The 27,928-nt window shown below is 50.8% G+C and overlaps 1 protein-coding gene across 1 annotated transcript in view; it reads right to left on the bottom strand.

The window, feature by feature from the left end:
• Positions 1-26,638, bottom strand: part of LOC135192933 (calpastatin-like) — a 36,037-nt gene extending 9,399 nt beyond the window's left edge. The window contains exons 1-18 of the mRNA XM_064176324.1: positions 26,570-26,638; positions 26,460-26,516; positions 22,811-22,906; positions 21,642-21,743; positions 20,027-20,107; positions 19,892-19,945; positions 19,257-19,352; positions 18,057-18,152; positions 17,392-17,490; positions 16,441-16,524; positions 13,224-13,271; positions 9,203-9,307; positions 7,891-7,992; positions 7,041-7,142; positions 5,937-6,020; positions 5,279-5,326; positions 5,044-5,127; positions 2,544-2,642 (exon numbers count right to left, since the gene is read on the bottom strand). Of these exons, the coding sequence (XP_064032394.1) occupies positions 2,544-2,642; positions 5,044-5,127; positions 5,279-5,326; positions 5,937-6,020; positions 7,041-7,142; positions 7,891-7,992; positions 9,203-9,307; positions 13,224-13,271; positions 16,441-16,524; positions 17,392-17,490; positions 18,057-18,152; positions 19,257-19,352; positions 19,892-19,945; positions 20,027-20,107; positions 21,642-21,743; positions 22,811-22,906; positions 26,460-26,516; positions 26,570-26,638 (1,506 nt within the window). The remainder of the gene's footprint in view (positions 1-2,543; positions 2,643-5,043; positions 5,128-5,278; positions 5,327-5,936; positions 6,021-7,040; positions 7,143-7,890; positions 7,993-9,202; positions 9,308-13,223; positions 13,272-16,440; positions 16,525-17,391; positions 17,491-18,056; positions 18,153-19,256; positions 19,353-19,891; positions 19,946-20,026; positions 20,108-21,641; positions 21,744-22,810; positions 22,907-26,459; positions 26,517-26,569) is intronic.
• Positions 26,639-27,928: the final 1,290 nt, after the last annotated feature.

Below are 27,928 nucleotides of genomic sequence, written 5' to 3'. Positions count from 1 at the left end.
AGCTGGGGGCGGGGAAGAAGGGAAGTTGAGAATATTTAGATCTATAGAGAGTAGGATTTTAAGAGAAAGTTATGAAATTTACTGCAATGGCTTCTTTTTTTAAGTTGTTTATTTTTGTTTTGGCGACTGCTATTTATTTTGCAACTGCTCTCAGTGCTGATGAGCATCAAGCTGAACTACAACCGACTGAGAGTTTAACCTTTGTAACTGATATTGCCATCTTCTCCTTCAAAACAGTTTTACTTAAACACCGGTTCAGGAAAACAAAAAAGCACTGAGAGCAGCTCAAACCCAGGTGGGAAGAGCTTTCACCGGGCAGGGAGCACTAGAGGGAGCTCCCTGTGCACAGATGGAGGTGCAGACAGCAGCCACCCAGCATCAGCAGTAAGGTTCTGGGCAAGCTGCAAAGCTCAGTGGGCACAAACTAAGTGAAGTTCAGCAAGGGTCCTGCATCTGGGGAAGAACCACACGGATCAGTGCAGGCTGGGAGCTGATACAGCTGGAGGACAGCTCTGGGGTAAATGATTTAGGGGTGCTGGGGTACCAGAAGTTCCAGACGAGCCAGCACTGTGTCCTTGTGGTCAAGAGGGCCAAAGGTCTCTTGGCGGGGCATGGAGAAGAGTGTGGCCAACGGGGCAAGGGAGGTTCTCCTGCCCCTCTGCTCTGCCCTGGAGAGGCCATTCATCAAGTCCTGGGCTGCCCAGTTCTAGAGGGACAGGGAACTGCTAGAGACCAGGGGAGGCTTTGAAGATGCTGAGGGTCCTGGAGCATCTCTGTGAGGAGCAAAGGCTGAGAGCCTGGAGAAGAGAAGGCCCAGGGGAGATCTGATCAATGCTCAGCAAGAGCTAAATAGTTTAGCAAGAGATAAATGGGCAGGAGAATAGGGCCAGGCTCTGTTCACTGGTGCCCAGTGACAGGACACGGGGCACAACTGAAGCATCAGCAGCTCCATCTGAACAGGAGGAGGAACTTCTGTAATGGAAGGGTGCTGGAGGTCTGGAGCAGGTTGCCCAGAGAGGTTATGGAGTCTCCTTGTCTGGAGAGCTTCTGATCCCAGCTGGGCTGTATTCCTGTGTGACCCTCTCCAGGTGACCCTTCCAGCCCCATCACCTTGTGACTTTGTTTAAGCACAAGGATGGGAAGCCTTCCTGGCACTAGAAGTTCCCCTGTTATTAAACACAGGTTATGGGGCTGCAGGTCCCTCTATTAACCTGGAGCTCCTCCTCTTGGAGGCTGAAGAGATGACTTTACAGTAGTGACTGAACTATTACTATTTTAAATGCTCTCATGACCTAACCAGGAAGAGAAAGATGTGACCCAAGCCACACAGAGTCACAGAAATAACCAGGCTGGAAAAGACCTCCAGGATCACTGAGTCCAACCTATCACCTAACCTTTCTAATTAACTAAACCATGGCACTAAGTTCCTCATCCAGCCTCCTTTTAAACACCTCCAGGGATGGGGACTCCACCACCTCCCCGGGCAGCCCATTCCAATGCAAATCACTCTTTCTGTGAAGAACTTCTTCCTCACGTCCAGTCTAAATCTGCCCTGACACAGTTTGATACTGTGTCCTCTTGTTCTGTCACTGGCTGCCTGGGAGAAGAGACCAACCCCCACCTGGCTACGACCTCCTTTCAGGTAGTTGTAGTGAGAATGAAGGTATCTGCAGAGGGATAACCATCTGCAGTGTCCCACAGCAAGGACATGATGCCATCCTCTGCCCTACTCAGCAGCTCTGCAGGATTCAGGATGGGACACTGCCACCTCCCAGCACAGCTCAGAGGGTTTCCAAGGTAGGCTGTCAGCAGCAGTGTGGCCAGCAGGAGCCAGGCAGGGACTGTGCCCCTGTGCCTGGCACTGGTGAGGCTGCACATGGAATCCTGGGTTCAGTTTTGGGCCACTCACTCCCAGGACATTAAGGGGCAGAAGCAGGTCCAGAGAAGGGCAACAAAGGTGGGGAAAGGTTTGGAGAAGAGGACTGGGGAGGAGCAGCTGAGGGTGTTTAGTGTGGAAAAGAGGAAGCTTAGGGGAGACTTCATTGCTCTCTGCAGCTCCCTGAGAAGAGGATGCAGTCAGGTGCGGATTGTGCTCTGCCTTCAGGTGATAGGAGAGGAAATGGCCTGAAACTGTGCTAGAGAAGGTCTAAGTTGGACATGAGGAACAATTTCTTTCCCCAGGAGAGTTCCCAAGGCCTGTCCCAGGCTGCCCGGGGCCTGGGAGGAGTCCCCATCCCTGGAGGGGTTTCCGAGCTGTGCAGCTGTGGTGCTGAGGACCGTGGTTTGGTGATGCCCTTGGCAGTGCTGGGCTAACAGCTGGACTCTGATCTTGGAGATCTTTCCCAAGCAGAGTACTCCTAGGATTCTATGAGCAGCCCTAGCAGCCAGCTGAGCATGAAGTGTCCATCAGCTCACAGCTTTCCTTCTTCTTCCCCATCAGCAGCACCACCAGTAACTGATCTCACCATGCACCACTCTGTACCAGTAGAATTGGGCAGACCATGGCCAGCTGGAGGCAAGCACTGAGAGAAGAGGCTGCTTACCGAGGTAGGAGCTGGAGGAGCTGCTGAGTGCACCGAAGGAGCTGCAGCAGCAGAGAGCACCTCCGAGGAACCCGCAGGCTTTGCTTCTCTCTTGGTTTTCTGCAAGAAGAGAGCAGTGTCAGGGACAGCTGCAAGACAGCAGCTACCGGCTTGGGCTCCTGGAAGCTCCAAGACTTCACCAGAGGCAGGCTCGGGGTGACCTCGGTGCAGTTAGCACCGCGCCAGCCCCACCCAAGCTCCCACAGGGCACTTGTAATTAGTTAGCACTTTAATTAATGCAAAGCAGTTCTGAGCAAGGGACTGCCACCAAGGAGGCAACTTCCCTATATGTCTGCTTGCATTAAAGCCTTCATTCATTCATTCATTCCTGGCTTATTATGTAGTGAAAGCATTAGTTCATCAGTATGTATCTTAATAAACTGAGCAGCAATGAATGTATCAATGAGTTAGCATTTCTCTTACATTAGTGAATACCTCTCTTCATAAACCATTCTTAAACCAGCATTCATCTTAATGAATTAATAAATCGATGTTAATATTGAGATCTGTATTAGTAAATGCTGATCTTAATACATCAATATTGATCTTAATACATACCTCAATAAATACATACCTTAATAAATTAATACATACCTTAACGGATTATTGTTTACCTTAAACATTTCATCTTAATGAAATATTTACCTCCAAAAATCAATCATTATTGATCAAAATAATACTTAATTGACTGATATTCATCTTAATAGATTTGTGTTTCTCTTAATATTCTCTTCAAGAAGTCGTTATTGATACTAAACCAGTCCTTATCTTAATTAATAAATTGATGTCTATCTTCATATTTATCACATATTTATCTTAATAAATCATTATTAATCTTAATAAACTAATACTGACCATCCATAATAAATAATAATTGATCTTAATAAACTAATCTTAATAAATCAATACTGATAGTTATCTTAATAAATGTATCTTAATGAATTAGTCAATTAGATGTTTATCTTCACACATATTCATATTAATATTTCTCTTCACATTTATCTTAATACAAGCATTTATATTTGTACACGATTACTGCTCTTAATAAAATAAAATGTATAGTCATAAATTAACACTGATGCTTCTCTGAATAAATTAGTAATTTAGAGTCACAGAATCAGTCAGGGTTGGAAGGGACTGCAAGGATCATCTAGTTCCAACCCCCCTGCCACAGGGAGGGACACCCTACCCTAAATCAGAGTAATAATACATATCTTATAATACACCCCACCTGGAGTACTGTGTACAGCTCTGGAGCCCCCAACACAAGAGGACATGGAACTGCTGAAGCCAGTCCAGAGAAGGGCCACGAAGATGATCAGAGGGCTGCAGCACCTCTGCTATGAGGACAGGCTACCAGAGTTGGGGCTCTTCAGTCTGGGGAAGAGAAGGCTTCAAGGAGATCTTATGATGGCCTTCCAGTACCTTAAAGAGGCCTACACTTAGGCTGAGGGAGGTGGGGTTGTTTAGCCTGGAGAAGAGGAGGCTCAGGGGTGATCTCATTGCTGTCTACGACTACCTGAAGGGAGGCTGTAGCCAGGTGGGGGTTGGTCTCTTCTCCCACACAACCAGCAACAGAACAAGGGGACACAGTCTCAAGTTGTGCTGGAGGAGGTCTAGGCTGGATGTTAGGTGGAAGCTGTTGGCAGAGAGAGTGATTGGCATTGGAATGGGCTGCCCAGGGAGGTGGTGGAGTCACCGTCCCTGGAGGTGTTCAAGAAAAGCCTGGATGAGGCACTTAGTGCCATGGTCTGGTTGACTGGATAGGGCTGGGTGCTAGGTTGGCCTGGATGATCCTGGAGGTCTCTTCCAGCCTGGTTAATTTTCTATGATTCTATTGACAAGGTCTTGTAATGACAGGACAAGGGGTAATGGGTTTAAACTGGCAGTGGGGAGATTCAAACTATGTGTTAGGAGGAAGTTCTTTACAGTGAGGGTGGTGAGACACTGGAATGGGTTGCCAAGAGAGGTTGTGGATGTTCCCTCCATGGAGGTGTTTAAGGCCAGGTTGGACGAGGCCTTGAGTCACCTGTTCTAATTGGAGGTGTCCCTGTCTATGGCAGGGGGTTGAAGCTGGATGATCCTTGAAGTCCCTTCCAACCTAGACCATTCTGTGATTCTTTATATTAATATGTATCTTAATATTCATCTTAATGAAGCATTACTTACATTAACAAGTTAAGACTTATGTAATAAACTGACAGATTAACATTTACCTTAAATTAATAATTGCCTTAAATTAATACTTACCTTAAGTTAATATTTACCTTAAGAATTTGGTGTTTATCTCAACAAATTAAGACTCAGTAAACTAAGAAGTAATAAATGGAGACCTTTAAGGCCTCCTAAACACTAAACAGAAGCTTCTTTGTCAAAAGGGTTTTGGTTTTCAGTTACTAAAAGCAATTTAAGGGAGGCAGAGGCCCATGGTGACAGAACTCAGCAGGTTTCCAGAGCTCACCTTTGGTGCAGGGGATGCTGCTGCAGGTGGAGAGCAGACAAATCCAGCTGTCAGGCCCTCCAGAAGATCATTTTCACTCAGGGGCTATCAGTAAAAACAAACAATAACAAACAAACAAACAAAATAAAGCTCTTCAGCTGCAGGCAGCTCCAGTTTGGAACTGCAGACTGGGGAAACCTTGATGACAGCAATAAGAAAATACAACTTTTAACTTAAATATTCACTTTTCTATTACCTGGGGCTTCTCTTCTGGCTTGGGCAAAAGAGGCTTTCCACCCTGATCCTGAAAAAGGAAAACCCACTAACATGAAACCAAGTAGCTGGAAGGGACCTCTGAATATCTTCTGGCAGGGTTTGGAAGGGACTCATCAAGTCTGACCCCCTGCTAACACAGCTGTGCTACAACAGGTCTCACAGGAAGGTATTCAGGTGAGTTCTGAAAGTTTGGCCTGGTGAGCCTGGAGAAGAAAAGACTGCAGAGAGATGTCATAGCAGTCTTATGGAGCCTGAAGGGGCTCCAGGAGACCTGGGGAGGGACTCTGGGCAAGGGCTGGGAGTGCCAGGATGAGGGACAATGGATTTGAGCTGGGAGAAAGGAGACTGAGACTGGAGAGGAGGAAGAAACCGTTGAGAGTGAGGGTGGGGAGACACTGGCACAGGTTGCCCAGGGAGGTTGTGGATGTCCCCTCCCTGGAGGTGTTGAAGGCCAGGCTGGATGAGGTCTTGAGAAACCTGAGATGGTGGGAGGTGTCCCTGCCCATGGCAGGGGAGGGGAACTGGATGATCTCTGAGGTCCCTTCTAACCCAACCCATTCCATCAATCCATGAATCTATGAACAGGGAAATGACCTAACACTGCTGCTACTCAAGCCTGAGCATAGCAAATTACTTACTTTTGCTGCTGTAAATCTGTACTCTGGAGGAATGGTTTCTTCATCTTCACCCAGTTTGCTGTGCTGCTCCTGTTTGGTTTTCTCCTGTGAAGGCACAAGTAAAAGCAGTGTTAAGAAAAGGAAGTAACAGAGAAGCATCCGAGTGTGCTGCCGAACTCTTCATTCCTCTGATTCCAATCAGTCTGCTTCAATCCAATCACCAGATAAAAAACCTGTGACAAAAGGAAGTTTTGTGCATCCCTCTCATTTAAGCAGCTCTGCATGCATCAGACCCTGTTTATGCTGCATCTGATCTGTCTGTTAGTCCTGCTTTGGGTCAGCAGCAGGACACCAACCAAAGGCAGCTCTCAGAAGCTGAGGGAAATCCTGCACTGAAATAGGCACTGCCTGTGTCGAAATGCTGCCAGAACTTCCCCAGCAGAAGACAGCTGTTGCCATAAGCACCTGGTGGCTTGCAGAACAGGGAGAATGTGATCTACAGGTTGTTTGTAAACTGAGAAAACCACAGATTCAGAGACTGGTTGGGTTGGAAGTGACCTCAAAGATCATCCAGTTCCAAGCCCCTGCATCTCCCACCAACCCAAGTTGCTCAAGGCCTCATCCAGCCTGGCCTTCAACATCTCCAGGGAGGGGACATTCACAATCTCCCTGGGCAACTTGTGCCAGTGTCTGCCCACCCTCACTCTCAACTATTTCTTCCTCATCTCCAGTCTCAAGCTCTCCTCTCTCATCTCAAAGCCATTGTCCCTTGTTCTGGCACTGCCAGCCCTTGTCCAAAGTCCCTCCCCAGCTCTCCTGAGGTACTGCAAGGCTGCTCTAAGCTCTCTCTGAAGCCTTCTCTTCTCCAGGCTGAAGCTCTCTCAGGCTGTCCCCACATGGGAAGTTCTCCAGCTCTCTCATCACTTTCATGGCCTCCTTTGGACTCTCTCCAGTAGCTCCAGGTCCTTCTTGGGCTAGGGGCCCCAGAACTGGAGGCAGTGCTGCAGGTGGGGTCTGAGCAGAGCAGAGGGGCAGAATCTCCTCCCTGTGCTGCTGCTCACAGTAACACTGAGGACAACTTCATTGGTAGTTTGGGGTTTTTTTGAGGACTGATTGTTCCTCTACCTTAACTTTGTCCACAACAGGTTTCTTTTCTTCAGGATCAGGCTCCCTCTTCCCCAGGCTGCTGGACAAGGCTTCCAGTGCTTCGTCTGCCATCTGACCAACCTGTAAGGGTAATGTCTTGGTTTGAGGGTTGTTTTTTACCCAGCTGGTGAAAACAGAGCCACATTTAGCAGTAAAAGCAGGAAAAAAACCCAATTTTTAATTGTCTTAGTCTGGAGCTCAGCTGCAGCAACATTTTCATGTACCACCACCTCCAACCACACATAACTGAGGTGAGAACTGAGCACAGATGTCAAAGACTCTCCCAATTCTCTTTTTCAGAGAGAGAGAGAGAGAGAGAGAGAGAGAGAGAGAGGTAACTCTGAGAGAGAATTCTCTCTCAAACTGCCTTCACATCTCTGCTGGGTCCAAGGCACAAGGGAACTCTGACTGAGGTTGCTCTGTGGACAGGTTTTCCCTCCCCAAGACTCACAGCTGCAGAGGGGTAGCTGGTTGGTTCAGCTTTTAACTAGACAGACCTCTTCTGGATGAATACCAGCTGTTAATGTGGCTTTGATGGCAGAACCATGATGTTTTTTTTTGGTAGAATTTGCCTTTTCCTGCTGTTCACAAACAGGATCCTCTTTGGAGCATTTAGGACCTGCCAGGACGAGTCCCTCTGTTGAGGTTTTTGCCTTCCCCATTCAGCTTGTGCTTGAGGATTTATTTTGCAAAACACCCCACAGGCTTTGTGGCTCACCTCTTAGGGAGCAAGAAGGCACAGAGCTGCAATCAGCACTTTGACAACATCCTGCAGCACTGCAGGTGCACAGCACTGAGCTCTGAAGCAGCTCCAGCCAAGGCTACTCACTGAAGACACAGCTGAGGGAGCTGAAGACTGCACGGTGCAAGCTGTGGCACGAGGAACTGCTGCATCCTCAGGGGGCTTTGCAGGCACAGCAGTTGAGGGCTTCTGCAATAGAACAAATCACAAAGTCACACAGTGCACTGGGTGGGAAGGGACCCACCAAGGACAACTTGTCCAACCTCTCTGCACTCAGAAGGGACACCTCCACTATAGGAGCTCGTTCAGAGCCTTGCCCAGCCTGACTTTGTCTCCTCCACCACCTCCCTGGGCAGCCTGGGCCAGGGTCTCTCCACCTAGTGTCTCACTGCACAACTTCCTCCTGATGTCCAACCTAACTCTGCCCTGTTCCACTTCCAAACCACTGCCCCTTGGCCTAGCCCCACAGGCTCTTCTCAACAGTCCCTCCCCAGCCTGCCTGCAGCTCCCCTGCAGCTATTGAAACGTAGCTCTAAGCTCTCCCTGCAGCCTTCTCCAGGATGCACAGCCCCATCTCTCCCAGGCTGTGCCCACAGCAGAGGTTCTGCAGCCTCTGACCATCTTGGTGGCCTTCTCTGGACCCTCCCCAGCAGCTCCAGGGCTCTCTTGTACTGGTGGCCTCACAGCTGGACACAGGCCTGCAGGTGAGGTCTCCCCAGAGCAGGATCCCCTCTCTCCATCTCTGGCCAGGCTGCTTTGGATGCAGCCCAGGCTGCCCTTGGCCTTCTGGGCTGCCAGTGCCCATTGCTGCCTCCTGTCCAGCTTCTCACCCCCAGCATCCCAAGTCCTTCTCTGCAGGGCTGCTCTCAGTGTCATCACCCCCAGCCGGATTGACATCCGGAGTTGGCCTAACCCAGCTGCAGGACCTTGCACTTGGCCTCACTGAATCTCATGAGGCTCTCCTCAGCCACCCCTGCAGCCTGCCCAGGTTTCTCTGGATGCCATCCTGTCCCTAAGCCACGTCAATCACACCACTCAGCTTGGTGTCACCTGCAGAGGGAGCCTCAGTCTTGATTCTGCAGCACTGCTGCCAGTGCAGACCCCTGAGAGACACCACTTGTGACACAGTTACACTGCAGGGCACCGAATCAGTTCAGAATCTCAAAATTAACCTGTTAAATGCCTTTTTTTTTTTATACAGCACAAAGCAAGAAGGGGCTAAATTAACAGGCAGAAGCCTCTCAGTCCAGGATTAAGTGCCTATACTGCATGTTCCACTCGATGAACAGGTTAAAAAAGGCAGGAACAGGAAGACTCTTCTTGAAAGGGCAGCAGCACCATTATCATTCTTATCACAATTACCAGTGCCAAGACATTCACAGGACTGAGAGAGACATACCTTGGATGTGCTGTTGGGCTTTGCTGGTCTGGTCTGTGCTGCAGGCTGTGCAGAGCAGGAGAAGTCCTTGGAAAATGCATCCACAAGATCAGATTCACTGACAGGCTGCAAAACAACAACACAAAACAGATAAAATGTGGCACAGGTGACTGATGGCCTGGTTCTGATTTGTTTCACCAAGTATTTCTGTTCCACCCTCTCAGAAAGGAGAACTTTGGCAGCCTAGACTGAAACAACCTTTCCCGTTTGTGTGCAACACAGCAGCACGGACCTGCAGCACACAGCACCAAAGAAGTCACTTTTCAGCATGAGTCAGGTGCTTTGTCACCAGAATTCACTGTCACACAGAGAGAACAGGGTGTGCAGAGCTGTTTACAGTGCTGGTGGGAAGGAAAGCACAGCCTGCTAACAAGAACTCATTAGAAATCACCTCCTAATTGGATGTCACCTCCTCATTAGAAAACAAAGAATGCCAACATTGCCTAGGTAACATTTACTACAACAGCATCATGCTGTCAGAATGCCTCAAGCACTGGAAAGCAGCAGATTCTGATTCTCCACTTGGAATTTTTCTCTTTCAGGCTTGGAGCCTCCACAGCTTCTCTGGGCAATCTGTTCTAGTGTCTCACCAACATCATGGGGAAGAATTTATTCCTCATGTCTCAGTCCAGTCCAGCTTCTTCCACTTTGAAGCCATCAGCCTTTGTCCTGTCACTCCAACCACAGAGTCACAGCATCTCTCCTCAGGCATTCCAGTCCCTTCATCATCCACAGAGCCTCCCCTTGACTCTCTCCGGCAGTTCCCTGTCCCTCTTGAACTGAGGAGCCCGTAACTGAATCCAGGAGTCCAGATGTGGTCTCACCAGGGCAGAGAAGAGTGGGAGAAGAACCTCACTTGACCTGCCTGCCACACTCTTCTTCATGCACCCCAGGAGACCACTGGGCCCTTCCTGTCCTCAAGGGCACAGTGCTGCCTCCTGGTTACCTTCACTCATATTTCCTAGAACCACAGACAGGTTTTGGTAGGAACGGACCTCAAAGATCACCCAATTCCAACACCCTGTCATGCACAGGGACACCTCTCACTAGCCCAGATTGCTCAAGGCCTCATCCAACATGGCCTGAACACCTCCAGGGAGGTGGCATCCACAGCCTCCCTGGGCAACCTGTGCCAGTATCTCCCCACCCTCACTATCAAAAACTTCTTCCTTCTCTCCAGTCTCACTCTCCCCTCTTCCAGCTTAAGCCATTGTCCAAAGTCCTTCCCCAGCTCTCCTGGAGCCCCTTCAGCTACTGGAAGGCTGCTCTGAGGTCTCCCTGTCAAAATTCCTCTCTATTGTCTCACATCTCCTGCAGGCTTCCTACAATTCAAAATGACTGAGGCAAGAGCAGATTTTCTGACAGGAGTGATGTCACTGGATGTGGTCAGGGGCACGCAGGGTGCAGAAGCCCTGGCTGAAACCACAAACATGAATCTGGAATTCATCAGGGATGAAGGAAGAACTGTGCAGTGTCTGAAGATTCTTCAGCTATTGGTGTGACTCTTGTTCATTTTGCTGGGTTTGGTCTCTCAGATCTGAGTTCCTGCTGACATCACCGAGATGCTGGAGAGCACATCTCATTCAAGATCACCTCCTTCCGAGGATAAGCACTGAGGAGGTGCTGAGGGCACAGAACTCTGATGCCCCTCCTGTGGTTCACTGTCAGGGTAACCATACTTAATAACCAGGTGACTGACAGGGTAACCAGATGCTTGAGTGAGAGAGGTGGAGGAGCATCTTCTGAAAACCACTTAATGCTTTTGGCATCAGACCTCACAATTCCAAGCTCAAGAGAGTCAGAGCTTCATAGACTTGTCTGGGTTGGAAGAGCCCTCTGAGACCATCCAGTGCAGCACCAACCCAACCCCACTATGGCCATCGAACCACAGGCCCAAGTGCCACAGCCACATCTTTCTGGAACACCTCAAGGGATGTGGACTCCAACAGCCTCTTCCAACCCCTCAGCGCTCTTGCACCACAGAAATTGTTCCTCATGGCCAACCTCAACCTCCCCTGGCACTATTTCAGGTAATTTCCTCTCCATCACCCGAGACTAGGCAGAAGAGCCCAACTCCCACCTGGCTGCAGCCTCCTCTCAGGAAGCTGTGGAGAGCAACGAGGTCTCCCTTCAGCCTCTTCTGAGGCTGAACACCTCCAAGTCCCTCAGCTGCTCCTTACACAGTCTGTTTTCAGGCAGTTTCAGAGGCCTCCTTTCTGTGCTGTCACCTCTGTCTTTGCTCTAGGCTTTAGCCAAACTCTGAGTCAAGCTCCCTTAGCTCCTGTCTCACTGCTCCTCAGGAGCTGCAAACTTTCCCTTGTGCTGTCAGCTCCTTCATGCTCCCTGTGGCACAGGAAGGTTTGCCTCCTGGTCTCCCACCATGACTGCCTGGCTCACAGCTGCTCTCCCTTCCTTTCCTTGTGACATGCTCAGCAGGCAAGGAAGTGACACCCCTTCCACTGCCATCTCCAGAGGCCTGCCTGAGACCTTACACACCAATTTTCAGAGGCATTAGGGGTTCTTCATCACTGCCTTTGTGCTGCTCCCTCTTCCAGGCTTGAGTTAACACAAATGGCTTCACATTTCTGCTAAAAAGTGCCATTCTCACTCGGAATGGCCCTGACCTTCACGCTCCAACAGGGCTTTCCTCTGCTTTTCCAGCTCACAGCACTTGGAAAGTGAAGCTCTCAGATTCCTCAGTGCCCAGTTTGTTGCTTTGCTGAATTTTGGCTTCTTCATGTGCGTTTTAAGTTAACAGTGGGAATTCACTCTTCCCATCTTTTCATTCCATCTTGCACATTCTAGGTTGCAATGGATACTTCATGCAAAGTCCAAGTTGTTCCTTGTGATGAGGATTATGTCCACAGAGAATTGTCCACAGAGTCACAGAGCACAAGGGACTCTCCAAGGTCTTCCACAGAATCCTTTACACTGACTCCCCAAACAACTTTTCCTGGTGCCAGCTCTCCTTTCTGCCACTCTCTCCTATCTGAGGAATCACAACTTGGCTCAGCTGGGAAGGGAACTCAGAGCTCATCTGCTCCAATCTCATAGAATCATAGAATCAACCAGGTTGGAAGAGACCTCCAAGATCACCGAGTCCAACCTATCACCCAGCCCCAGCCAGTCAACTAGACCATGGCACTAGTGGCCATATGCAGGGACATCTCTCAGCTAGACTCAGCTGCTCAAGGCCTCAACCAGCCTGGCCTTGAACACGCTCAGGCAGGAGGCATCCACAGCCTCTCTGGACAGCCTATTCCAGAGTCTCGCCATTCTCACACTGCAGAACTTCTTCCTCAGCTCCAGTCTGACCCTGCTCTGCCTCAGCTTCAAACCATTCCCCCTTGGCCTGTCTTGAGACACGCTCAGGAGAAGTCCCTCTGTAGCCTTCCTGCAGGATCCCTTCAGGCACTGGAAGGTAGTTCTGAGGTTCCTCTGGAGCCTTCTCTTCTTCAGGCTGAACATCCCCAGCTCTCTCAGCCTGTCCTCACAGCAGAGCCCTCTCTGTGGCCTCCTCCAGACTCTCTCCAGCAGCTCTGTGTCCTTCTTCTGCTGGGTGCACCAGCACTGGAGGCAAGATTGGAGGTGAGGTCTCAGCAGAGCAGAGACAAAGGGCAGAATCCTCCTTCTTGCCCTGCTGCCCACACTCCTCTGGGTGCAGTCCAGCATGCTGCTGCCTGCTGGGTTGCATGAGGGCACTGCTGGCTCATGGGGAGCTCCTCAGACACCAACACCCTCAGGTCTCTTTGTTCAGGGTTGCTCTGAACCAATCCTAACATTTCTCTTATTATGAGCTCTTCACAGCCAGTGAATTTCAACCAAACCTCTTTTCAGCTGACACCAGCTCAGCAGGTTTTGTACATGAAAGCAAACACAGCAGCAAATGAGAGACATATATAAGGGCACAGAGAGAGGTGATGACAGAGCAGGGGAGAACAGCGTTGGCTATACACACTCCTAGCACAGTCAGTTTCCTAACCTTAGGCTTTTCTTCAGGCTTTGGCAGTATTGGTTTCCCATCTTTATCCTAGAAGCAATAGAAGCGTTATTGACATTTTCCCACCAACACTGCAGCATCACAGTCAAATATCATGAAATAAATCACATGCACAAGACCAAAACAGTGACTCAGTGAGAGGAACTCCTCTCACAGAGTGAACTCTTACAGGGGTGGATTTAAAAAAGCACAGTGGAAGTGGTCCAGGAGACCAAGCACTGCTGACAGGGGGTTGCACTCGAAGATCTCCAGAGGTCCCTTCTGACACCTAACATCCTGTGATCCTGATTCCTATCAGGAATTAACTGAATGGGAAAACAGCAGGAATCCATCCAGGGGTAAAAACAAGGTGTGAGGGCTTAAATCCCAGGTCTGCAGTCAGGTAGCCTGTGCTAGTTTGAAGCAAGCTGGAATGTTTTGGTAACAGAACTAGATAACGGGCAGTGAAATGAAAACAATTGATGTCAACTTCTCTCACAGTCTCGCTGAGAACTCTGGGAAGAATAAAGACTTTTTCTCCATTTTGTTACTCTCTCTTGCTTTTGCCTTAGACCTGGTCACATCTCATTAACCCTGCTCCTACTAACCTTGCTCCCTAACCTCTTGGCTGCACCTCTTTAGCCTTCTTAAAAACTACATGAAGCAAGAAATAACCAATTTGATCTTTGATCCAGTTGTACACAAAAAACCAGAAAACAGGCCACACAGCAATCCCCACCAAGTACAATAGCTGCTTGATTAATATTTACAATATATACAGTTATATACAATTATATACAGAAATATACAAAGGATAAACAATACAAAAGCACAACTCCCCTCCCAGAAACCTGAGTCCCCAGGAGGGGCTCTCAAACCACCCCAACACCTCCCCTTGCCCTCTCAACCTTACCCCAGTTCTCAGGAAGAAAAGAGGTGCAGCCAAGAGGTTAGGGAGCAAGGTTAGTAGGAGCAGGGTTAATGAGATGTGACCAGGTCTAAGGCAAAAGCAAGAGTGAGTAACAAAATGGAGAAAAAGTCTTTCTTCTTCCCAGAGCTCTCAGCGAGACTGTGAGAGAAGTTGACATCAACTGTTTTCATTTCACTGCCTGTTATCTAGTTCTGTTACCAAAACATTCCAGCTTGCTTCAAACTAGCACATAGCCTTGACATCTCCAGAGAGGGCTGAAGCTGCTCCCTGCTGGACCGACATTCAGCTCCAGCAAGGCCAGCCTAAGGACCAGCCCTTCATGGGTGCTGTGCAGCACCAGGGACACCGGTGATTGCTGCAGGGGCTGCCATGCCTGAGCTGCAGAGCAAGCACAGATCAGCTTTAGTGTGGTGCTGCTGAACCTCGAGCAGTGGCAGCATGCTGAAATGGGTGCAGTTTTCGTCCCTGTTCCACAGGAGCGCTCTAAGGTTACATTAGGTTTGATCTCCATGAGCAGCCCTTCACAGGAATGGATCTCACAGCACTAAGTTTTCCCTGTTCTGGAGCAGGAATGTGTGACCTTGGAAGATCAGGTCTTTGCTTAGGACGCCTGAAAAACTCAGCCATGCCCACAAAGGGAGGGAAGAGATGGGGAAATCACCAGGAGGAGAAACACAGAATGGTCTGGTTTAGAAGGGACCTCCAAAGGTCATCCAGTCCTACCCTCACTGCAGTCAGTAGGGACATCCTCCACTACATCAGGTTGCTTAGAGCCCTGCCAGCCTCACCTTGAGCATCTCCAGGGGTGGGGCCTCAATCAACCCCCTGGGCAACCTGTTGCAGTGCTTCAGCACCCTCACAGTGCAGAACTTGTTCCTCACATCCAATCTCAGTCTGCTTTGCTCTAGTTTGAAGCCACAGCCCCTCAGCCTGTCCCTGCAGACCTTTAGGAACATTCCCTCTGCAGCCTGCTATTAGGTCTCCCTGGAGCCTTCTCTTCTCCAGGCTGAAAAAGCTAAGGTCCCTCAAGCCTGTCCTTGTAGCAGAGGTGCCCCAACCCCCTGATCATTTTCATGGCCCTCCTCTGGACCTGCTCCATCAGGTTCATGTCCTCGCTATATTGAGGGCTGCACACCTGGGCACAGTACTCCAGGTGAGGCCTCACCAGAGCAATGCGAAGTGACAGAATCTCTGGATCTGCTGGCAATGCTGCTTTGGATGCAGCCCAGGACATGATTTGCTTTCTGGGAGTAAGTGACTGCTGTTGACTCATGTCCACCTTCTCACTCACCAGCACCCTCAAGTCCTTTTCCTCAGGGATGCTTTCTATCACCTCCTCCCCCAGTCTGTATTGATAGCTCCAAGTGCTGGGTGCTGCACTTAGGCCACAACAACCCCATGCAGAGATACAGGCTGGGGTGGGAGTGGCTGGAGAGCAGCCAGACAGAGAGGGATCTGGGGGTGCTGATTGATACCTGCCTGAACATGAGCCAGCAGTGTGCCCAGGTGGCCAAGAGAGCCAGTGGCATCCTGGCCTGCATCAGGAATGGTGTGGTCAGCAGGAGCAGGGAGGTCATTCTGCCCCTGTACTCTGCACTGGTTAGACCACACCTTGAGTACTGTGTTCAGTTCTGGGCCCCCCAGTTTAGGAGGGACATTGAGATGCTTGAGCGTGTCCAGAGAAGGGCAACGAGGCTGGGGAGAGGCCTTGAGCACAGCCCTACGAGGAGAGGCTGAGGGAGCTGGGATTGTTTAGCCTGGGGAAGAGGAGGCTCAGGGGTGACCTTATTGCTGTCTACAACTACCTGAGGGGTGGTTGTGGCCAGGAGGAGGTTGCTCTCTTCTCTCAGGTGGCCAGCACCAGAACGAGAGGACACAGCCTCAGACTGTGCCAGGGGAGATTTAGGCTGGAGGTGAGGAGAAAGTTCTTCACTGAGAGAGTCATTGGACACTGGAATGGGCTGCCCGGGGAGGTGGTGGAGTCGCCGTCCCTGGAGCTGTTCAAGGCAGGATTGGACGTGGCACTTGGTGCCATGGTCTAGCCTTGAGCTCTGTGGTAAGGGTTGGACTTGATGATCAGTGAGGTCTCTTCCAAGCTTGGTGATACTGTGATAGTGAGGACTGCTCCGGCCCAGGTACAGAACCCTGCACTTGCCCTTGCTGAACCTTGTGAGGTAGTGGTGGTTATATCCTGCTTTTGCTTGCTGTCTTCACGTCCCTCCCCTCTGCATAAGCAAAGAGTCAGGCACAGCACCCAACAGACACAGCAATGAAGGGGTGCAAACTCACCAGCTCTGGCTTTAACCGGTGCTCTGGAGGAATGGTATCATCACGTTCCCCAAGCTTCTCCTCTTTCTTCTCTTTGGCTTTTGCCTACGAAAAATAACACCCTCAAATGAGAAATGTGAAGACCCAACGCAGGCTCAACTTCACTACTAAGACCCCTCTGTCTGAAAAGCATCAGATAAAATAATGCCACTCGGTGAGATGCTAAAATCCATCACTTTATTCCCATCAAAATTCTGAGGTAAAATCCTGATGGTTTGGGAATTGATGAGGAACAATCAATATGTGAAGCAATTTATCCCCATAGCTATCTACAAGCCCAGACTGACTATCTGGGCTGTTTTTTCAGTCAGCATTGATCCCCAGCATCAACTCTCAGCAATTAATCATTGTCTGCTTTTTCCTCCATACCTGAGCTGTAAGGGAAAAGGAGAAGGAGGGAATCCTGAGATGAGTGGGGTCTGCAAAGTTAAAAAGCCAAAGTTCAACCTGCAGACACAGGCCTGTTGCTCAGATCTACCCAGTGAAGAGAAATCAAACTCTTAGAAAACACAGCAAGACCTGAATGGGAAGGTTAATGGGATCTGATGGCCAAAAGGAGCACACGCAGCAAACCCCAAGAAGGTTAACTAAAAATCAAACAGCAAAGATGTGCAAAAGCTTGCTAGCAACTGTGCCCAGTTCTTGGGGCAAACACAGAGCAGCTACAGCTGACACAGGGGAAGGTGTGAGGATGGCCAAATAAAATGCTTAGCATTTCCAAGGCCATCTCACTGTGTCCTCCTCCACCTGTGTCCACATGAGATTGACTGTTTTTGTTGACCAGGTGAGACTCAGGCACTGCTCAGTCACTGTGTTGTTACTTTACACACCAGCAGAGTGCCTTTAACAGAGGGCACTTGGGACTGCACAGGAGAGACTGGAAGCTGACTGCAGAAAGGAGTAAGAGTGTACCTCTGACACCTCCACAACAGGGGTGAGATCTTGCTTGGGTTCAGGTTCAGGTCCACCAAGAGTATCAAGAAGAGCTTCCATTGCATTCTCTTTAACCTCCTGTATTGAAGGAGATAAGTCATAACTCAGTGACTTCTGTCACAGCCACAGGCTTCACCTCACTGACTTCTTACACCGTGTATGAAGCAAGCAGCCAGCCCCAGACTGCTCAGGGCCAGGGAGGTGGTTGGGACCCCATCCCTGGAGATACTCAAAATGAGGCTTGACAGGGCTCTGGGCAACCTGATCTAGTGGAGGATGTCCCTGCTGACTGCAGTGAGGTTGGAGTGGGTGACTTCTGGACGTCCTTTCCCACCCAAACCACTCTGTGATTCTATTTCTGTTTGCTTTACCTGACTTGTGTAGACACAGCAAAATAGGTGGTTAAGATTAGCACATTCCAACCACGACAAATCACCTCTTAAACAGAGGGGAAAAGGGAGAAAACCCCCAGAAAGCAAAACCAGAAAAGCAGAGTATCACAGACACAGCTGCCATGTGCTGTGACATGGCAAACTCAGCACGGTCAGATCACAGAGGAGACACAAGAGGATTGCAAAGCCTGAGGAAATGGCCTCAGCTGAGTGTGACTAGGAATCAGCTAGTTAAGGAGTGACTGTGCCTACCTCTTCTGCTTCTGCTGTCTTCTCCTTGGGAGGAGCTGAGGTCTTGACTGAAGGCGCGGCTTGTGCCTGCAGGATTTCTCCCTCCTTGCCTGGCTTCTATGAGAGATGCAGAGATTACAGGGAAATGAGCAAGAAGAAGGAAAATTGTCAAGATCAGTTTCAAGTGGAACTTTAAAACAATGCTGGCAATGCCTGGTTGCAGTAAAAGGCAGAGAATCACAGAACAGTTTGGGCTGTAATGGACCATCCAGTTCCAACACCCTGCCATGGGCAGGGACACCTCCCACCATTCCAGGTTGCTCGAGGCCTCATCCAACCTGGCCTTCAACACCTCCAGGGAGGGAGCATCTACAGCCTCCCTGGCACCCTCACTCACAACAATTTCTGCATCCTCTCCACTCTCCATCTCCCCTCTTCCACCTCAAAACCACTGTCTCTTGTCCTGGCACTCCCAGCCTTTGTCCAAAGTCCCTTCCCAGCTCTCCTGGTGCCCTTTCTGGTACTGGAAGGTTGCTCTAAGGTGTCCCTGAAGCCTTCTCTTCTCCAGGCTGAAGCTCTCACAGCCTGTCCCCGCAGCAGAGGTTCTCCTCTGATCCTCTTGGTGGTCTCCTCTGGACTCTCTGCTGCAGCTCCAAGTCTTTCTTGTGCTAGAAGGTCCAAAAGTGGAGGCAGTGCTGCAGGTGGAATCTGAGCCTCTGCAGAGCAGAGGCAGAATCCTGGTGGTCCTTTCCAACCATAGCGATTCGTAGTGATGAGATGTTGTGCTGAGGGATTTGTTTTAGTCAAGGACTTGTCAGTGTGAAACTAATGATTGGACTCAAACATCTTGAAGGTCTCTTCCAATCTAAGAAATTCTGTGATGCTGTGATTCCCTCCCTATGCTGCTGCTCTTCCTGCTCTGGCTGCAGCCAGCACACAGCTGCCTGCTGGGCTGCCAGTGACCATTGCTGGCTCCTGGGGAGTTTGTCATCAGCTGACACCCTCAAGGCCTTCCCCTCCAGGCTGCTCTCCAGCCACTGCTCACCCTGGGATCTGTGCTGGGATTGCCCTAATTTAGCTGCAGTTACCTTGCCCTTTGCCTTGTTGAACTTCATGAGGTTGGCTTGGGCCCAGCTTTGCAGCCTATCCAGGTGCCTCTGGATGGATCCCTTCCCTCCAGCCTGTTAGCCACACCAGAACGGCACAAAAGCTACCCAATACCTGTGTCAGAGCTGCCTCATTTCCTCCAGCAGAAGCAGCACTGCAGACGAAGCCAGACGACAGGGCCTCTGCAAGCTCATCCTCTGTCATGGGTTTCTGATCAAGAAATGGTTGTGATGGTTAGAAGCTCAAATGTCCATACTGCCAAACTGGGTCTAAGCTCTAGGCTCAACCTCACCATGCCCTCACCAGCTGCTGGCATGGGAAGAGCCAGAACAAGCTGTTTTACCCTCAGTGCTGAATTGCTCTTCAGACAAGCTCTTGATTCTGCATGTTATAAAGTGACACATCACAGAACTGAGAGGGCTCACAGAACTCCCTTGCCAAGCAACTCAAGTAGCCTTTGCTGAAGGCTTCCTGGAGGCACTTCTGCAAGCACAGCTACCTCTGCCCTGTGACATGCTGACACACAGAGGCTTCAAGAGCAGTCATTTGTCTTCTATCAGCTTCAGTGTCCTTGAAGTCCTCACTTCTTTATTAAAGAAGCTCTGTGTAGTGTTATCTAGGTTTTCTGGCAACCCACAACCCTCTCCCACCTCCTGAATTACAGCAGCACTTCTTTCCCTAGGAATTCAAGGGCAACTGGACTATTTCCACCTCCCAAGAGATACAGAGACAAAAAGCACAGGACTTACTTCATCTTGCTCATCTGCTTTTGGTGGGACTCCACCTTTGCCGTCCCCTTTGCTCTAGAAGAATAATTGTTTTTGTAGTGAATGGGAAGCATAAAAAAGGAGAAGAAGGATGAGGAGGTTTTGGATCCCACTCACCTTCAGCAGCCTCAGATAGTCTGGGGGCAGGCTGCCTTCCCGTTTGCCCAGCTCCTCCAAGTACCTTGAAGACACGTCCTCCTGTGAGGAGAATGCACAGAAGGGTGTCTGAGTCCCTCTGCTTTGTGCAAACCAATCTCTAGCAAAGAGCTGCCCACAGTGATTCCTCTGCAAGGACCATGTGAGGGCTGCCTGGGACAGGAGCTAATCCTGAAGGATCCTTCATAACCTAGTATCAAGCAGTTGCTTGTTGCCTGCCTTCACATGGTCTAGCACAGCTCTGCTCAGAACCATGGAACTGATTAGGTTGGAAGAGCCCTCCAAGCTCATTCAGTCCAACCATCAACCCAGCCCCACCATGGCCATGAAACCATGTCCCCAAGTGCCATGGCCACACCTTACTGAAACACCTCCAGGCATGGGGACTCCACCACCTCCCTGAGCAGCCTCTTCCAATCCCTGACCACTCTGGCAGCACAGAATTTCTTTCTCATGGCCAACCCCAACCTTTCCTGGCACAGCTCCTCTCCTATTGTCTGAGACTTGACAGCAGAGCCCAACATCTGCCTGGCTGCAGCTTCCTCTCAGGGAGCTGCAGAGAGCAATAAGGTCTCCCTCAGCCTTCTGTTCTCCACACTAACCGCTCCCAGCTCCCTCAGCTCTCTTCCCAGACCTCTTCTACAGACCTTTGTTGCCCTTCTCTGGACCTGCTCCAGCCTCTCAATGTCTTTCTGGGAGGGGCCCAGAACTGAACCCAGCACTCAAGCTGTGGCCTCAGCAGTGCCCAGCACAGGGGCTCAATCTCTGCCTTGCTCCTGCTGCTCACACCATTGCTGATGCAGCCTAGGATGCAGGTGCCCTTCTTGGCCACCTGGGCACTGCTGGCTCATCTCCAGCTGCTTTCACCCAGCACCCCCACGGCCTTTTCTGCTGGGCACTTTCCAGACACTCTGCCCCAGCCTAGAGCCTCCATGGGGTTGTTGTGACCCAAGGGCAGGACTTAGCACTTGGCCTTCTTCAACCTTCTCATCCCACTGACCTCAGCCCATGGATGCAGCCTGGCCAGGTCCCTCTGCAGAGCCTCTCTACCCTCCAACAGATCGACACTGACACCCAATTTGGTGCCATCTGCACTGGATCTCCACTGCCACACTCCTCCTGCAGTCAAAGCAGGCAGTTCAGTGTCTCAGAGCAGAGTGCTCTGTGCTGTGTCCACACTGGATGTTAAACACCTGCACATCCCAGTGTCCTTACCACAGCTGAGAGCTGCCCTTTAGCCACTGGGCTTAACCCTCCTTATGTCCTTCCCAGTCTCACCCAGGAAAGTTTGCATTCCCCACAGGCTCTCTGCTTTGCTCAAATAGAAATGCAATCTCCAAGGCTGTTGATGTTCTCTTCCACTTCCATCAATGAGTTATAGAGATGTACTGGAGGTCATGCTTGGAAGTCACTCCAGAAAGCACCTAACAGCAGTCCACAGCTCTGCCACTTCTGCATTGCTGAAGGCAGCTGTGCAGACTCTACTTTACCACTCAGCATATCAATGGGGCAGGTACTGGATCAATGGTTCAGAGAGCAATTGTAGAGATCAATAAACAGTAAAACAGTGAAGTACCAGAACTTGTGGGCCAGTGTAAACAGGACTAGCAGGCACATCTTCCTCAGGTCCAGACAAGGTGTCTATGAGGCTGTCCAGGGCTGACTCGTCCATCCCAGGCTGCAAAGCAAGCAGAGAATCAGAGATGTGACCACACTGTACAAAGCAAGAAGGGTTCTGTTCATCATCTGCTGAGTCTGCACAAAGCTGCTGCTAACCAACCCAAAACCTTCTTGCAGCAGGTCCTGCACTGACCAAGTCTGATGGAGGGAACTGCTCTTCAGCTCTTTCCTCACTGTCACTAGCAAGATCACAGAGCCACAGAGCACACTGGGTTGGAAGGGACCCCCAAAGGGCATTGTTCAGTCTCCCTGCAGAGACACAGGATCACAGGATGCTAGGTGTTGAAAGGGATCTCCAGAAATCATTAAGTCCAAAATCCCTGACAGAGCAGGGTCATAACCCATGCAGGTCACCTTCAGGTAGAGCAGACTGCACAGGGACACATTCAGACTGACCTTCAATATCTCCAGGGATGGAGCCTCCAACACCTCCCTGGCCAGCCTGAGCCAGGATCTCCCCACCCTCACTGCACAACTTCCTCTTGATGTCCAACCTAACTCTGCCCTGCTCCACTTCCAAACCACTGCCCCTCAGCCTAGCCCCACAGGCCCTTCTCAACAGTCCCTCCCCAGCCTGCCTGCAGCTCCCCTGCAGCTATTGAAATGCAGCTCTAAGCTCTCCCTGCAGCCTTCTCTTCTCCAGGCTGCACAGCCCCAACTCTCCCAGCCTGTGCCCACAGCAGAGGTTCTGCAGCCCTCTGAGCATCCTGGCCGCCTCCTCTGGACCCTTTCCAGGTCTCTCTTGTGCTAGTGGCCCCACATCTGGACACAGCCCTGCAGGTGATGTCTCCCCAAAGTGGAGGGGTGTTTGTATTTAAACAGCAGCATCACACAGCCACTCAGAGATGTAGAGGAGCCGCAATTCTGTGCTGGGTGAGCTAAAAGTGACTCTAGGTCAGTCCTATCTGACAAAAGACCAATGCCACACCACTGGTTTGGTCACTTTGCCTCAAGTAATCTTCACCATCATGACCAATCAGTTTCAGCAGTTACCATTTCCCTTTTTCTGATATCTTCCAGAGACATCTCTCCATGGGCAGCATTTGTTTGTGACTGTTTACCCACCTCGGCACTTGGCTTATCAGCTGCAGCAACCACATTGGAACTGGCTGTGCCTGCATCATCTGCTCTACCAGCTGTGGAGAGTTTTTCAGGCTTAGGCTGGAGAAAGAAGAGAAAAATCAAGGTCAAACAATAAATCCAACCCTTCCAAGAGGGGTTTGGGAGGTTAGAAATATTATGAAGATGATCAGAAGGCTGAAAGGTCCCAACTCTCCCAGCCTGTCGCCCATGGGGTTAGAATGGCAGAGTTGGGGCTGTTGAGCCTGGAGAAGAGAAGGCTCCAGGGAGACCTCAGAGTGATCTTCCAGTAGCAGAAGGGGCTCCAGGGGAGCTGGGGAAGGATTTTGGACAAGGGCTGGGAGTGCCAGGATGAGGGACAATGGTTCTGAGGCGGAAGAGGGGAGACTGAGAGTGGAGAGGATGCAGAAATTGTTGAGAGTGAGGGTGGGCAGACACTGACACAGGTTGCCCAGGGACGTTGTGGATGTCCCCTCTCTGGAGGTGTTGGAAGGCCAGGCTGGATGAGGCCATGAGCAACCTGGGCTGGTGGGAGGTTGGTCTGGATGGTCTTTGAGGTCACTTCCAACCCAACCCATTCTGTGATCCTACGCTTCCATGAATCCAGCCCTGAGGTCACAGATACTCTTCTCACCTGCAAGGTACCCAGCTGCTGGGGTAGGGGCAGCAACTACTCACTTGCAATGCTGTGCAGAGATGATGCTGCTGCCTGCACTGGGATTCTGATGTGCAAGACAAACTACTGTAAGTGTTCCACAGTGCAGAGACAGTGGGCCCCTTCCAAGCCTCCCTGGAAAGCTTTCATCCAGAACCACAGCACAGAAACACAGGATGGTCTCTGTTGGAAGGGATCTGTTGGAACTCATCCAGCCCAACACCCTGCAGCCAGCAGGGACATCTCCAGCCACAGCAGGTTGCTCACAGCCACAAACAACCTGACCTGCAATGGTGCCAGCCATGGGGAAGCTCCCACCTCTCTGGGCACTCTGGGCCAGGCTCTCCCCACTTCCAGTACCAAACCTTTCTCCCTTCTCTCCACTCTCAATCTCTCTCTTTGAGTCCAAACCATCCTCCCTTGGCCTGTCACAATAGGCCCCGCTCAGAAGTCTGTCCCCAGCTTTCTGCTGAGCCTCTTCAGGCACTGCAAGGCCACCAGAAAGTGTCCCTGGAGCCTTCTCCTCTTCAGGCTGAACACCCCCAACTCTCCCAGCCTGGCCTCACAGCAGAGGGCTTCCAGCCCTGCCAACACTGCTGTGGTCTTCTCTGGCCCTGCTCCAACAGGTTCCTGTCTGTGCTGAGGACTCCAGAGCTGCCCCAGCACTGCAGGGGAGGTCTCAGCAGAGCCCAGCTGAGGAGGAGAATCTCCTCCCTGCCCCTCCTGCCCATGCTGCTGGGGATCAGCCTAGGCCAGGGCTGGCTCTGGGCTAGCAGCGCTCACCACTGGCTCATCTCCACCTTTGTACTGCCTCAAATCCTTCTCAGGGCTGCTCTCCAGCCCTGCATCTCAATCTGGATTGATACCAGGGGCTGCCCAACCCAGGTGCAGGACCTGGTATGGACCTTGCTGAATCTCAGGGGCTTCTCCTGGGCCCACTTCTACAGGTTGCCTGGGTCTGCTGTTCCCGGCAGGCAGCTGCCACTGCAGCACTAACACCACAGTGAATGCTGCTCAGCTGGGTAAGGTGAAAACTGCTACAGGGAGATGAGCAGGATGGCAGCACCAACACCAAACATAGAACTCTGCACTCCTGGTGTCCTTCTCTACTGCCAAAAACTGGGGTGTAGGAGAGCTGCAGGAGTCCTGCACTGTACTCTGGCCTTTCACACACACGCCTGCAGCCCAGATCTATATCCTGACTCTACCACTTTGCTTCTGCTCACCACTTGCCCTTCTGAACTGACTGCCTCTCAGCCTCTCTCATCCTACTCTCTGCAGCACTGCAGGCTGCCTTCCTGGAAGCCTCCTGCATTTGGAGATGCTACAAAAGGGCCTGAAAGCACACAGGTGAAGGAGCTCCATGCTGGCAGTGCCCATTTCAGCAGAGCATTTGCCTGACTGACCAAGCAGTCCCCTCTGTTCCTCTTCTGCAGTAACGGGGCAAAGGAATCACAGACTGGGAGGGGTTGTAAAGGACCTCCAGAGATCATTGAGTCCAACCCCTGGCCAAAGCAGGATCACCCAGGGCAGGTCACAGAGAAACACATCAAGGTGGGTTTGGAAAGTCTGCAGAGGAGACCACTTCTGGGCAGCCTGCTCCAGCCCTCCAGCACCCTTATAACAAACAACTTTCTCCTCCTGCTCAGATGGAACCTCCTGGGTTCCCTCTATGCCCATTGTCCTGCTCCTGGGCACCACTGAGCAGAGCCTGGCCCCATCCTCTTGCCCCCCACAGCCCCTTTAACTCTTGCTGAGCATTGATCCGATCCTCTCTGGGGCTGCTCTTCTCCAGGCTCCACAGCCCCACCCAGGGCTCTCAGTCTTTCCTCATAGCAGAGATGTTCCAATTCCTTCATGATTCTCATGGCCTTCACTGGACTCTCTCCAGTAGTTCCCTGTTCCTCCTGAACTGGGGAGCCCAGAAATGGACTCAGGACACCAGAAGTGGCCTCACCAGGCCAGTGGGGAGGAGACTGATGAAGAAGGTTACACCCAGGTAGCAGCAAGGAGCTTGTACAAAGCTTCCATGAATGAAAGAGATGCTTCAAAGAGGCCACACAACTGTGATCATCTTCATGTCCCTTGCTTGGCAAACAGTCAGAGTGTGTGGGACAATAACAGATGGACAAAGAACACCACCAAAGGTGGGTGCAGATGAGGATGACCACACAACCAGCACAAACTACTCTCTGTCAGGGCAGCTGCCTGCAGCTGATGCTCATCAGGGGTCTCTGGCAGTGCTGGCACTTTAAGGATGCTGCTGAAGTAAGGCTGGAATTTCTGAGTGTCAGGCTTCAGAGCAGCACAAGCAGCTTTGCCACACTGCCCTTTGAACGCTGAGCCTTTCCACGTGGGGATTTTGTGGGCTCAGTCTCACCCGACAGTGTTCAGCACAAGAACCCGCCCTGACCTGGATGTCTGAGCCCCACAGGAAGAGAAGTCACAGAAACTGGGATGCTGTGTCACACCTGTGCTGTCCCTGTGGAGGTTGCTGGTGGAGGCAGCCCAGCTCCAGTTGTTGTCACTTCTCCTGCACTCTTGGGGTCAGAAGCTGCTGTCACGGGAGGGGAGCTTTGGCTTTTCTCATGTGTAGAGAAAAATTCATTGTGAGACAGGAAAATGATCCTGGGCTGCCTGTGCTGGGGATGGGATCCTGCTTTGCTTTTAATGTAAACAGGGGAGGGAAGGGGAGAGGAGAGTTAAGGGAAAAGGGAAGACAGAAAAGCAGGAAGGGGAAAGGGCAAAGGACAAAGAGGAAAGAGAAGGGAAAAGTAAAAGGAAGAAGAGAGAAAAGGAAAAACACAATGACAAGGAAAAGCAGGATAAGGACAAGGAAAGAGACAAGGTCAAGAACAAGGGAAAAAGAAAGTGAAAGGAAAAGCAGGATGACAAGGAAAAGGAGAAGGAAAAGGACAAGGGAAAGCCATAAAAATCCCACCTGTAATTTAAAAAACAGAGAGAAAATACCCAACTTACAGCAGTGGGTTCCTTCCTCCCCTCTTCAGACAGCTGCTTCTTCTGAGAGTCCTTTGGCTGCAGCACAACAGAGATGGAGAGGATTTAGCCAGGCCACCACCCAGCACAACCTGCTCTGGCTCCAGCAAGCACCAAGCAGGCTCAGGGACACTTCTCATGATGCTGTGACAGCTTCTCATGCTCCCTGACAGCTCCTCCCAGGCCCTGCACCCCTACAGGTGCCAGTTGCCTGTTCCCTGGCACACTGCTGTGTGCCCCAGCACAGCTCCCTGAGGCAGCTCTTTGCAGCAGCCAGGAGTTTCACCTCTTCTTTCTGAGGCAGCCCAAGTGCAAGGTCCAAGCTCTAGCAGCAAGTGACAGATCGGCATTTACCTTGGTGAGCTCTGTGTTCTTTCCAGGCTCCATCTGGGGTGCTGCTGCTGTGGGCTGAAATGTAAGTGAGATGTTTTCAGTCAGAGATGAAGGGGTGAGGGTCTGCAGAGAACACTGTCAGACAGGTTCACACCTAGATTCACAGAATCATGGAACTCCTTGGAGGGCTTTTCCAACCCATAATCACTCAATAGCCAACCCAATCCCACCATGGCCACCAAATCAAGGCCCCCAATGTCATGGCCTAACATTTCTGGAACACTGCCAGACACAGTAATTCCATGGCTCCAGGGCAGCCTGTGCCAATCCCTGACCACTCTGGCAGCACAGAAATTGTTCTTCGTGGCCAACCTACACCTCCTCTGGCACAACTTCAGGCCAGTTCCTCTTCTTCTGTCATTTGTTTCTTGGCAGAAGAACCCAACCTCCACCTGGCTGCAGCCTCCTCTTCTCCACACTAAACACTCCCAGCTCCCTCAGCTGCTCCTCCCCAGCCCTCTTCTCCAGACCCTTCCCCAACTTTGTTGCCCTTCTCTGGACCTGCTCCTGCCCCTCAAGGTCCTTCTGGGAGGGAGGCGCCCAGAACCGAACCCAGCACTCAAGCAGTGCCCAGCACAAGGGCACAATCCCTGCCCTGCTCCTGCTGCCCACACCATTGCTGATCCAGCCCAGGATGCTGGTGCCCTTCTTGGCCACCTGGGCACTGCTGGATCATTTCCAGCTGCTGTCATGCAGCACCCCCTGGGCCTTTTCTGCTGGGCACTTTCCAGACACTCCTCCCCAACCCTACTAGTAAACTGAAGAACAAGCACTCACAAACTACAGAACAGTTTTATCTGTTGAGAAGGAAGAAAAAAGGAAAAATCCAGGCTCCTCAGTTATTTTCTTACTATTTTTCCTTGCTCTTGTTGCCTCAGCTTTGCTGTGATTAGCACAGAATGGTCCAATGGTGTAAATTTTTAAAAAATGGGCTTTTTTTTTTCCCTGAGGCCTATTAAAATTCAGTGAAAGACCCAAAAAACAACCCCAGCCAAGCCCCAAAGTCCCATCAGGTGCTAATTTCAACATTTCCAGTGCTTTGTGATGTTTCAATTTCA

Source organism: Pogoniulus pusillus, chromosome Z (assembly GCF_015220805.1).
Source record: "Pogoniulus pusillus isolate bPogPus1 chromosome Z, bPogPus1.pri, whole genome shotgun sequence".
NCBI classification, from domain to species: Eukaryota; Metazoa; Chordata; class Aves; order Piciformes; family Lybiidae; genus Pogoniulus; species Pogoniulus pusillus.
The sequence above is the reverse complement of the archived record's forward strand: the minus strand, read 5'-3'. Positions and strand labels throughout refer to the sequence as shown.